The sequence below is a fragment of the Bufo bufo genome, chromosome 1 (genome assembly GCF_905171765.1).
Source record: "Bufo bufo chromosome 1, aBufBuf1.1, whole genome shotgun sequence".
NCBI lineage: Eukaryota > Metazoa > Chordata > Amphibia > Anura > Bufonidae > Bufo > Bufo bufo.
Genome location: NC_053389.1, coordinates 180414153 through 180426848, shown reverse-complemented (window position 1 = coordinate 180426848; position 12696 = coordinate 180414153). Strand labels below are relative to the sequence as shown.

General features: G+C 45.4%; 1 protein-coding gene across 5 annotated transcripts in view; it reads left to right on the top strand.

The window, feature by feature from the left end:
• The window catches only part of LOC121001740 (myosin-binding protein C, fast-type-like), a 607494-nt gene that overhangs the window by 548092 nt on the left and 46706 nt on the right, over positions 1–12696 (top strand). For all 5 annotated transcript variants that reach the window (XM_040432959.1, XM_040432949.1, XM_040432934.1 and 2 more), the window contains one exon: positions 11974–12108. In XM_040432959.1, coding sequence (XP_040288893.1) covers positions 11974–12108 — 135 coding nt within the window. The remainder of the gene's footprint in view (positions 1–11973; positions 12109–12696) is intronic.

Sequence of the window (12696 nt, the reverse complement as noted above, 5' to 3'; positions counted from 1 at the left end):
TTTTAAAACATGGTTCCTCCCTGCCTCTTGCTTGTGGGCCAATGAGTCATTGGCCCACAAGCAACTTAAGCAATGAGGAATCATGACTTTAGATGGGAAAAATGACGAATATTCTAAAAAACGAATATACAGATGTAGCAGGGTTAGCACTCAAATTTCTTAAATCATCGTGTTATCTTGAAACAAAAGCCATTGAAAAGCAATTAAATGTGTTAGCTTAGTTTAGATTTTTTTAACTAGTGATGAGCGAGCATGCTTGGCCGAATACCTGTTCGGCTCGAGCATAGCTATGCTCGGCACATAGCGGTACTCAGCCGAGTACTACATGTGCTCGAGCGCCATACTCGGGTCTCAGCCAATAAACGTGCAGGTAAGTATTGCCATCACTGTAATGCCAGTAGTCATGTTTTCTACTGGCATTACAGTGATTGACTGCCGGAACGTGTCATCGGGTGCTATATAGCACCTGGTCACGCGGGTTCGGCTCATTGTAAGTCAGGGAGAGCTGCTGTTAGGAAGGGACACAGAGTGTAGGGAGAATTTGATCGCAAATTACTCATTTTAAAGACGTTTCAAAAACCTTTTAAGGATTATTGTGTGTGTTGGCAGCAAATTGAAAGTGCAAAGTTGCACTTTTTTAAAATTTTTTATAATTTACATATATTTCCCAGAATCTGACTACATTTTTGCTGTCTGCGGTTTAATCCATTAATCTCAGTGCTCTGCATTTGAACACCGTCTGTGGTTTTCAGGGCCATATATTGGGAAAAAGTGAAAATAAAAATATATACATATTTCCCAGAATCTGACCACATTTTTGCTGTCTGCGGTTTAATCCGTTAATCTCAGTGCTCTGCATTTGAACACCATTAGTGGTTGTTAGGGCCATATATTGGGAAAAAGTGGAAAAAAAAAATACCGTATTTTTCGCCCCATAAGATGCACTTTTTCTCCCCCCAAAATGGGGGGGAAATGCCCCTGCGTCTTATGGGGCGAATGCTTGCAGTTTTACATCGCAAGCTGCGATGTACGAGCGAGCGGGGACTCGGGGAGGGACTGGGAGGAGGAGCTGGGGGCCGGCAATAGCGGTGGGGCGGTGCAGTCAGTGTAGTATACCCCGCCCCGCCGCTCCGGTATACTAATATAAGATGTCTTATTCAATTAATAGTTATTAAACATGCCCCCCAACTCCTAATAGTACCTTACATCCTAACCGCTTCAGTATAATGCAGGCAGGTAGGCCGGGCGGGCGGGCGGCAGCGTAACTCCCTGATGTCACGTGCCTGCGCCACCTACTTTATGAATGAAGCAGGCGGCGCAGGGAAGTGACGTCAGTGAGGGACGTGCCGGCCGCCCGGCCTGCCGGCATTGTACAGAAGCTGTTAGAATGTAAGGTACTATTAGGAGTTGGGGGGCATGTTTAATAACTATTAATTGAATAAGACATCTTATATTAGTATACCGGAGCGGCGGGGGGGGGGGGGGGATCTGTGGATGACATTTTTATGGGGGACATCTGTGGATGGTACAGTTATGGGCAGGGGGGGTCTGTGGATGGCACAGTTATGGGCTGGGGGGGTCTGTGGATGGCACAGTTATGGGCTGGGGGGGTCTGTGGATGGCACTGTTATGGGGTGGGGGGGTTTGTGGATGGCACATATATAACAGTGCCACCCACAGATCCCCCCTGTAACAGTGCCACCCACAGATCCCCCCTGTAACAGTGCCACCCACAGATCCCCCCTGTAACAGTGCCACCCACAGATCCCCCTGTAATAGTGCCATCCACAGATCCCCCCTGTAACAGTGCCATCCACAGATCCCCCCTGTAACAGTTCCATCCACAGATCCCCCTGTAACAGTGCCATCCACAGATCCCCCCTGTAACAGTGCCATCCACAGTTCCCCCCTGTAACAGTGCCATCCACAGATCCCCCTGTAACAGTGCCATCCACAGATCCCCCTGTAACAGTGCCATCCACAGATCCCCCTGTAACAGTGCCATCCACAGATCCCCCCTTTAACAGTGCCATCCACAGATCCCCCCTGTAACAGTGCCATCCACAGATCCCCCCTGTAACAGTGCCATCCACAGATCCTCCTGTAACAGTGCAAGCCACAGATCCCCCCCATAACAGTGTCCGTCATCCACAGATCCCCCCATAACAGTGTCCGTCATCCACAGATCCCCCCATAACAGTGTCCATCATCCACAGATCCCCCCCATAACAGTGTCAGTCATCCACAGATCCCCCCATAACAGTGTCCGTCATCCACAGATCCCCCCATAACAGTGTCCGTCATCCACAGATCCCCCCATAACAGTGTCCGTCATCCACAGATCCCCCCCATAACAGTGTCCATCATCCACAGATCCCCCCCATAACAGTGTCAGTCATCCACAGATCCCCCCCATAACAGTGTCCGTCATCCACAGATCCCCCCCATAACACTGTCCGTCATCCACAGATCCCCCCATAACAGTGTCTGTCATCCAAAGATCTCCAGTAATAGTGCCATCCACAGACCACCATTAGTTCCAAACCCACCAAACACACAGCACACCTTTTGGTTCAAAATATTTTTTTTCTTATTTTCCTCCTTAAAAACCTAGGTGCGTCTTATGGGCCGGTGCGTCTTATAGGGCGAAAAATACGGTACATATTTCCCAGAATCTGAACACATTTTTGCGGTCTGCGGTTTAATCCGTTAATCTCAGTGCTCTGCATTTGAACACCGTCTGTGGTTTTCAGGGCCATATATTGGGAAAAAGTGAAAAAATATATATACATATTTCCCAGAATTTGAACACATATTTGCTGTCTGCGGTTTAATCCGTTAATCTCAGTGCTCTGCATTTGAACACCATCTGTGGTTTTCAGGGCTATATATTGGGAAAAAGTGAAAAAAAAATGTATACATATTTCCCAGAATCTGACCACATTTTTGCTGTCTGCGGTTTAATCCGTTAATCTCAGTGCTCTGCATTTGAACACCGTCAGTGGTTGTTAGGGCCATATATTGGGAAAAAGTGAAAAAATATATATATACATATTTCCCAGAATCTGAACACATTTTTGCTGTCTGCGGTTTAATCCGTTAATCTCAGTGGTCTGCATTTGAACACCGTCTGTGGTTTTCAGGACCTTATCTTGGGAAAAAGTGAAAAAAATATATATACATATTTCCCAGAATCTGAACACATTTTTGCTGTCTGCGGTTTAATCCGTTAATCTCAGTGCTCTGCATTTGAACACTGTCTGTGGTTGTTAGGGCCATATATTGGGAATAATATAGTTATAAATATAAAAAAAATCATAAAACAGTGTCTGTACTACAGATTCCAATAATCTGTGGCAAAAATAGTGTCCAAAATCTGTTCTGTTCTGTGTCATATACTGTACTGCATCTGAAAACGGTGTCTTTTGTGGACAGTAAAACTGCGTCACAACCAGTAACAAATCTATAAATATCAAGAAGGCAAGCACTAAGGGACGGGGAAGTGGGCGTGATGCTGATGGTTCACGCAGAGGCCGTGGCACTGGGCGCAATGAAACTGTGCCTGCTGCCAGTGCACCATAAAAAAAAAATATTTAAAACGTACCCAGCTTCATGTCCAACTTAGCTGGGCGTCGCACGACAACACTGTCCAAATTAGACCAGTGCGAATAATTAGTCGGTTGGATTGCTGAAGATAATGCTTCCAGTCGGTTAAGCACCACCTTCTCTTCCACCAAGTCCAGTCTCTGTAGCCAAGAGTCTGGTCAACCGAATCCTCATGAGACACAGTTGTCAATCACTGAGGTTGTGGTTAGGTCAAGACAGGAGGATGAGCAGAGAGAGGAAGTGGAAGAGGAGGTGGGGGACGATGAGGTCAGTGACCTAACATGAGAAAGTGAAAAGCCGAGCGAGGACAGCAGTACAGAGGGGGAGGGATCCGGAGCACCGCAAAAAGGGAGAAGTCGGCCCACACAAAACAGGCCTGCAACCGTTACACCGAGCACCCCCATGCGTAAATCAACCTTGCCAAGGGGTAGATGTTCCACAGTATGGTGCTTTTTTGAGGAAAGTGCAGAGGACAAAATAGTGGTAGTTTGCAACCTGTACCGTATCAAAATGAGCCGGGGCGTGAACACTAGCAACCTCACCACCACCAGCATGATCCGCCACATGGCATCAAAGCACCCTAATAAGTGGGCCGAACGCCTGGGTCCATAATCTGAGTCTGCGGGTCACACCACTGTCTCCTCTTCCCCTGTGTTACGTGCTGTCCAATCCCCTGTCCAAGATGCAGGCCCGGATGCCTCTCGCCCTGCACCTGGACCATGAACCATCAGCAACAACATCCACTTCCCTGTCCCAGCGCAGCGTCCAAATGTCCATAACACAGCCGTTTGAACGCAAGCGCAAATACCCACCCTCCCACAGACCATAGCACAAAACTGCCAACTTTCAAAATTACTGGTCCTTGAAATGTTGCCATTTAGGCTTGTGGACACTGAGGCCTTCCACAGCCTGATGTCGGCGGCCTCCCTCGGCACTCAGTACCCAGCCGCCACTATTTTTCACGGTGTGCCGTGCCCGCCTTACACCAGCATGTGTCCCAGAACATCACCCGTGCCCTGACCAATGCAGTTACTGGGAAGGTCCACTTAACCACGGACACATGGACAAGTGCTGGTGGCCAGGGATGCTACATTTCCCTGACCGCACACTGGGTGAATGTGGTGGAGGCCGGGAGTGAGTCGTACCCTGGGATGGCATAGGTGCTACCCACGCCCAGGATTGCGGCCCCTACGTCCATCAGGGTCTCCGCCAGCAGCTATGTTACTGGCTCCAACCCCCACTTCTCCTCCGCCTCATCCTCCTCCATTTCCACCTCCAGCACCAGTCAGCCATCAGTCGCTAGCTGGAAGCAGCGTAGCACTGCTGTGTGTAAGCGTCAACAGGCCGTGCTGAAGCTGATCTGCTTAGGGGACAAACGGCACACCTCTGCAGAGCTTTGGCAGGGTATAAGGGACCAGACCGAGCTGTGGCTCTCGCCACTCAACCTATAACCAGGCATGGTTGTGTCTGACAATGACAGTAACTTGGTGGCGGCTTTGGGGTTCGGCAACCTGACACACATCCCATGCCTAGCCCATGTCTTAAACTTAGCGGTTCAGTGGTTTATCAAAACATACCCCAATTTGCCAGAGCTACTAGTGAAGGCGCGCCGCGTGTGTGCTCATTTCCACAAGTCGTCCACAGCTTCAGCCGGTCTGTCAATGCTGCAGCAGCGCTTGCGGCTTCCAGCTCACCGACTGTTGTTCTACATGTTGGCCAGGCTTTGTGAGCAGCAGAGGGCAGTTGTGGAATACCAGCTGCAACATGGTCGTCGCCTTTCGAGTCAACTGCCACTATTCACATGCGAGGAGTGGGCATTGATGTCAGACCTGTGTGAGGTTTTAAAAAACTTTGATGAATCCACACAGATGGTTAGTGGCGATAACGCTATTATCAGCGTAACCATCCCACTGCTGTGTCTACTCAAACAATCGCTGCTCACAATTAAGGACGACGCTCTGAATGTGGCAGATAAGGAAATGGGGGAGGACATCACACAGGGTGATACCGAGACCACCCACAGTTTGTCTTCTCAGCGCGAATTGGACCATGAAGAGGAGGAGGAGGAGGAGGAGGAGCTGAAGACAGTTGTCTCTGCTACAGAGGGTAGTACCCATGGAACTTTAATTCAATCTGTTCAGCGTGGATGGGCAGAAGAGTAGGAGGAGGAAGAGGAGATGGAGAGTCATCCTGATGTCGACATCGACGCCTTGCCTGTTGGTACTCTGGCACACATGGCTGAATTCATGTTCGGCTTCCTTTCCCGCGACCCTCGCGTTATACGCATTTTAGATAACAAGGATTACTGGGTGTTCACCCTTCTCGACCCCCACTACAAAGAGAACTTCTCATCTCTCATTCCTGTGGTGGAGAGGACGAGTAAAATGGTGCAATACCAGAAGGTACTTGTTGAGAGATTGCTCCGGAATTTTCCATCTGACAACGCTGGCGGCAGAGTCCGTACTTCCTTAGGCAACCAGGGAAAGGAGACAATGGGAGCAGTTCCAACAAAGCCAGGGCAACACTCTCCAAGGCCTGGGACACTTTCATGACACCCTGCTAGCAACCTCACCCTGAAGCGTGGCCTAGTGGTACAAGGAGGGAAAAGTTTTGGAAGATGGTGAAGGAATACATAGCAGACCGTGTCAGCGTCCTAAATGATCCCTCAGTGCCTTACAACTACTGGGTGTCCAAGCTGGACACGTGGCACGAACTTGCGCTCTACACCTTGGAGGTGCTGGCCTGCCCTGCCGCCAGCATTTTGTCTGAGCGTGTATTTAGTGCTGCTAGTGGCATCATAACAGATAAGCGTATCCGCTTGTCCACTGGCAATGCTGACATGTTAACTTAGGTAAAAATTAACAAGGCCTGGATTGCCCCAAATTTCTCAACTCCACCAGAGGAGAGCTGAGCTGAGGATGAACATAAAAGCAATTTCAATCTATCATTTATAATGTACTCAATCTACTGTAATGTATTCCCATGCACCTTTTTCACCACAAAAAGAGTGTATGGTTGAATATTGTTTTCTGCTCCTCCTCCTCATCCAGATTGTATATATTCCCTCCACTCTAATTTTTTTATAGGGTCAGCTCAATAGCAGGCCCTCTACAAAAATTTTTTTACTGGGTTTGCTCAACTGCAGGCCCTCAACTCTAATATTTTTAGAGCTTCTGTTCATCTGCAGGCCCTCGCATATAATGTTTTACAGCGTCTGTTCATCTGCAGGCACTCGCATATAATGTTTTACAGCTTCTGCTCATCTGCAGGCACTCGCATATAATGTTTTAGAGCGTCTGCTCATCTGCAGACACTCGCATATAATCTTTGAGAGCGACTGCTGATCTGCAGGCACTCGCATATAATGTTTGAGAGTGTCTGCTCAACTGCAGGCCCTCAACTAAAAAATTTTTACTGGGTCTGCTCAACTACAGGCCCTCAACTCAAATTTTTTTTAGAGCGTCTGCTCATCTGCAGGCACTCGCATATAATGTTTGAGAGCATCTGCTCATCTGCAGGCACTCGCATATAATGTTTTACAGCGTCTGCTCATCTGCAGGTACTCGCATATTATGTTTTACAGCGTCTGCTCATCTGCAGGCACTCGCATATAATGTTTTACAGCGTCTGCTCATCTGCAGGCCGTCGCATATAATGTTTTACAGCGTCTGCTCATCTGCAGGCACTCGCATATTATGTTTTACAGGGTCAGCTCATCTGCAGGCACTCGCATATAATGTTTTACAGCGTCTGCTCATCTGCAGGCACTCGTATATTATGTTTTACAGCGTCTGCTCATCTGCAGGCACTCGCATATAATGATTGAGAGCATCTGCTCATCTGCAGGCACTCGCATATAATGTTTGAGAGTGTCTGCTCAACTGCAGGCCCTCAACTAAAAATTTTTTACTGGGTCTGCTCAACTACAGGCCCTCAACTCAAATTTTTTTTAGAGCGTCTACTCATCTGCAGGCACTTGCATATAATGTTTGAGAGCATCTGTTCATCTGCAGGCACTCGCATATAATCATTTAGAGCGTCTGCTCATTTGCAGGCACTCGCATATAATGTTTGAGAGCGTCTGCTCATCTGCAGGCACTCGCATATAATGTTTTAGAGCATCATCTCACCAACAGGCCCTCGCCCCTAATGTTTTAGACGGTCAGCTCAGCAGCAGGCCCTCACCCCTGTTATTTTAGATGGTCAGATCAGCAGGCCTTTGCGCCTAATGTTTTTGAGGGTCACCAGCAGGCCATTAATGATAATTTTTCAAGGGTATGAATGATGCCCTCTTTTATGTGTAACAAAGGGTGTATTGGAGCGCCGATTCCTTGTAGTTTTTGGCAACCCTTTCACTTAGTGCATAGGCTTTATTAGTGTAGGAGTCCCACTACTAGAACAATTGTACCACAATGTGAATGAGGCCCTCCTTTATGTGATATACAGGTTTCGGAGTGCCTCTTCCTTGTAGTTTTTTGCAGCAATTGCACTTTATATACAATTTAATATACAGGAAATAATATTTCCTAATAATTATTATTGTAAAATAAAATAAAAATTGGGGGGTTTTGTGCGTATTTTGATCAGTCTGTAAAAGTGTGGTACAACGCAGACAAAATGGTTTCCTGCAGCGACCTGGGAGTCCAAGATACATCCAGACATCATCCTCATGCTGTTCCTGATCCATTTCGTTGGTGTTTCTGTCACTTTCTGACATTTTCCAATGGACCAGGCACCCTCCCCTCTTCAGAGCAGGGGGTGCCTGGTTGTCTCCCATTGACTTCCATTATACTCGGGTGCTCGACCGAGCACACGAATATCGCGATGTGTTCGGGCCGAACACCCGAATACTTTGGTGCTCGCTCATCACTATAGATAACACATCTCAGAAATCATGAGTGTTAAATCTACTACATCGGTATAGCACTATATCGAATTTATTTGTTTTTTAGAATATTTGTCTTTTTTTTTTTCAAACTGTACAGTTGTTCCACTTCGGCATACTCCTCCCCGACAAGCATCCCCGTCACCATGGGAACGCCTGGGCGTTAGAATATACCATCGGATCTGAGTTTTCACGATCTCAGTGAGATCATAAAAACTCAGATCCGATGGTATATTCTAACCTCCAGGCGTTCCCATGGTGACGCGGACGCTTGCCTGGGAGTTAGACTATACAGTCCTGATCAAAAGTTTAAGACCACTTGAAAAATGGCAAAAAATCATATTTAGCATGGCTGGATCTTAACAAGGTTCCAAGTAGAGCTTCAACATGCAACAAGAAGAAATGGGAGTGAGACAAAACATTTTTTGAGCATTCAATTTAATGAAAACAACAAATAAACTGAAACAGGCTGTTTTTCAGCTGATCAAAAGTTTAGGACCACATGCCTTTGAAAGGCCAAATCTGTGCAAAGATGTGGATATATTGTCATTTTCTGTCAGGTAGTAACACATTGTGATGGCAAAGACAAAAAAACTCTCCCTTTTTGAACGTGGTCGGGTTGTTGAACTGCATAAGCAGGGTCTCTCACAGCGCACCATCGCTGCTGAGGTCGGACGCAGTAAGACAGTCATTTGGAATTTCTTAAATTTTTTAATCATCCTGAGGGTTATGGAACAAAAAAGTCAAGTGGAAGACCCAAAAAAAATTCATTAGCACTGAGCCGGAGGATCCAATTGGCTGTCCCTCAAGACACTGGATGATCCTCGACCCAAATTAAGGCCCTTACTAGTGCTGACTGCAGCCCCATAACCATCAGACGGCATCTGAGACTGAAGGGCTTCAAAAACAAAAAACATCTTCAAAGACCTCGTCTCCTTGAACGCCACAGAACTGCTCGTTTGGACTTTGCAAGAGAGCACCAAACATGGGACATTCAAAGGAGGAAGAAAGTTTTATTCTCTGATGACAAAAAAATGTAACCTTGATGGTCCTGATGGTTTCCAACGTTACTGGCATGACAAGCAGATCCCACCTGAGATATTTTCTATGCGCCACATTGGAGGGGGCGTCATAATGGTCTGGGGTGCTTTTTCCTTCAGTGGAACAATGGAGCTTCAGGAAGTGCAGGGGCGTCAAACGGCCGCTGGCTATGTCCAGATGTTGCAGAGAGCATTCTTCATGACTGAGGGCCCTCGTCTGTGTGGTAACGACTGGGTTTTTCAACAGGACAACGCTACAGTACACAATGCCCGCAGGAAAAGGGACTTCTTTCAGGAGAATAACATCACTCTTTTGGCCCATCCTGCGTGTTCCCCTGATCTAAATCCAATTGAGAACCTTTGGGGATGGATGGCAAGGGAAGTTTCCAAAAATGGACAACAGTTCCAGACAGTAGATGGCCTTCGTGCGGCCGTCTTCACCACTTGGAGAAATGTTCCCACTCACCTCATGGAAACGCTTGCATCAATTATTGAAGTGATAAACAATAACATCGGAGCTACTCATTACTGAGTTCATGTTTGGAAGTTGGATTTCTGTTTTGGGGGGTTTAGTTTTTTTTTGGAGGTGTGGTCCAAAACTTTTGATCAGCTGAAAAACAGCCTGTTTCAGTTTATTCGTTGTTTTCATTAAATTGAATGCTCAAAAAATGTTTTGTCTCACTCCCATTTCTTCTTGTTGCATGTTGAAGCTCTACTTGGAACCTTGTTAAGATCCAGCCATGCTAAATATGATTTTTTTGCCATTTTTCAAGTGGTCTTAAACTTTTGATCAGGACTGTACAATCGGATCTGAGTTTTCACGATTTTTTATTCCCTCTACCTAAAAGATTTCAGTTTGTTTTTCAATTGAGTTGTACAGTTTATAGGTCACATTAAAGGTGGAAAAGGTCTGAAATGATTTATCTTTTTTACATTACAGAAACCTGACATTTTAACAGGGGTGTGTAGACTTTTTATATCCACTGTATAACTGCACGGCTGAACGGCAAATAAAAAAATTTTGTGTGCCACTAATAGACGCCAGAAAGGGCTGTAATTTTCGCACTTCACCATACAATTTCCCACTAATACAAGCCAAAAAATGCTTTAGAACATATAACTGGACTGCACAAGTGCAAATAAGATGTAGAAATATTTCCTTGTAATAAACCCTGTTCATGGCTGTATCAAACAGCACTTTCACCTCAATAAGGCCTCCTGCACACGGCCGTTTTTTTCCCCCGTTTACTGGCCGTTTTTTGCGTTCCGTATACGGTCCGTATACGGAACCATACATTTAAATGTTTCCGCAAAAAACGGAATGTACTCCGTATGCATTCCGTTTCCGTATTTCCGTTTTTCCGTTCTAACATAGAACATGTCCTATTATTGTCCGCAAATCACGTTCCGTGGCTTCATTCAAGTCAATAGGTCCGCAAATAAACTGGAACACATACGGAAATGCATCCGTATGTCTTCCGTTTCCGTTCCGTTTTTTGCTGAACTATCTATTGAAAATGTTATGCCCAGCCCAATTTTATCTATGTAATTACTGTATACTGTATATGCCATACGGAAAAACGGAACGGAAAAACGGAACAGAAACGGAAACACAATGGAAACAAAAAATGGAATAACGGATCCATGAAAATGGACCGCAAAACACTGAAAAAGCCATAAGGTCGTGTGCAATAGGCCTAACAAGAATGGTTTGCTGGAATTACAGAGCTGTATAATGGCAATTTTGATCCCCAGTCAGTGCAGCAAGGTGTTATAGGACTGTTCCTATTACCCAGGCTGTAACCTCGCCTACTGAACCCTGTTCTACATAAATGCTGCAGAATGATTCCTCCCTATCCTTTCCCTACACCTTGAATAATCTTTCCCTGAACTTGTAAATCATTTTTTTAGCACAATGAAGTCTTTCCTAGCACTGTCCCTAGCACCTACTGACGTCTCTCCCTGCACTAAGAACACTGGAAAATGGCAGAATCCAAGATGGCTGAGGCTATTTATCACAGGGTTGGCTGGCTGCTGATTGGCCCCATGCATTGCATTATGGGTGATCCCGCGCTCCCAGAGTTCCCATGTCCTCACATGTGCAGCAGCCATTTTAGGAAAAAATGCAATTCATTACAACGAAGCATGAGGAAATTCGGATTCGGTACGAATCAAATTTTTCCTGAAATTCGTATCGAATTCTACTTCGTCAACTTCGATTCGTTCATCTCTAGTTGTTTTACTTCTCAATAAAAAATATAAAAAACATCTTCAAAGATGTGGGCATGTTCTGTAAATTAAATGATGCAAATCCTCAAACAATCCATGTTAATTCCAGGTTGTGAGGCACCAAAACATGAAAAAAGTCAAGGGGGTGAATACTTTTGCAAGGCACTTGTATGTTGTGCAATGATTTTTGGACTGACAATATTCTCTTTTCAGCTCCAACTAGTGAACCTCTACATTTGATTGTTGAGGATGTCACAGACACTACCTGCACTTTGAAGTGGAGACCTCCAGATCGTATTGGAGCTGGGGGAATTGATGGTTACCTAATTGAGTTCCGCAAAGAGGGAGGTGAGTCTTTGATCTTTTCCTAACATGAATAAAGAGAGGAATATTCAAAATGAAAGAAATCTAGAATTCGTGCTATTTATTTATTTATTTTTTTCATTTTTTGCACTGTAATTGTATTTTTAAAAACGGATTCATGTCCTTTCCGGCATATCTATAATAGTTTATCCTTGTCTTCATCACATTGACATAAATGGAGAAAACCGAAACCACCGCAGAAACCACATTGGCCCAGATTTACTAATGTGTCTGCACCTAAAATCTGTGTTAAACATGGTGCAAATTGGAACAATTTTGGCATAATTCAGAGCATCTAGAGTCTCTTCACTTATTTTTCTGACTTGCTTAAATAGGGGTTTGGGCTTATAGGAATGAGGTGAATCTTCACTTGAAAGGGGCATGACCTAAGATAGTTTTGCACCAAAACTGCACCACAATTGGCTTTATCCAACCAATAGTTGATATAGAGCAAGACAACCATTTGTGATTTTTCAATTCCATTGTAACTTTTATAGTTGCATTTGGTATTTTACACCCCGTGACCAATTTTACACAAAGGGGTCTTGGCAAGGGCAGAGTGTGGGTAGGGCC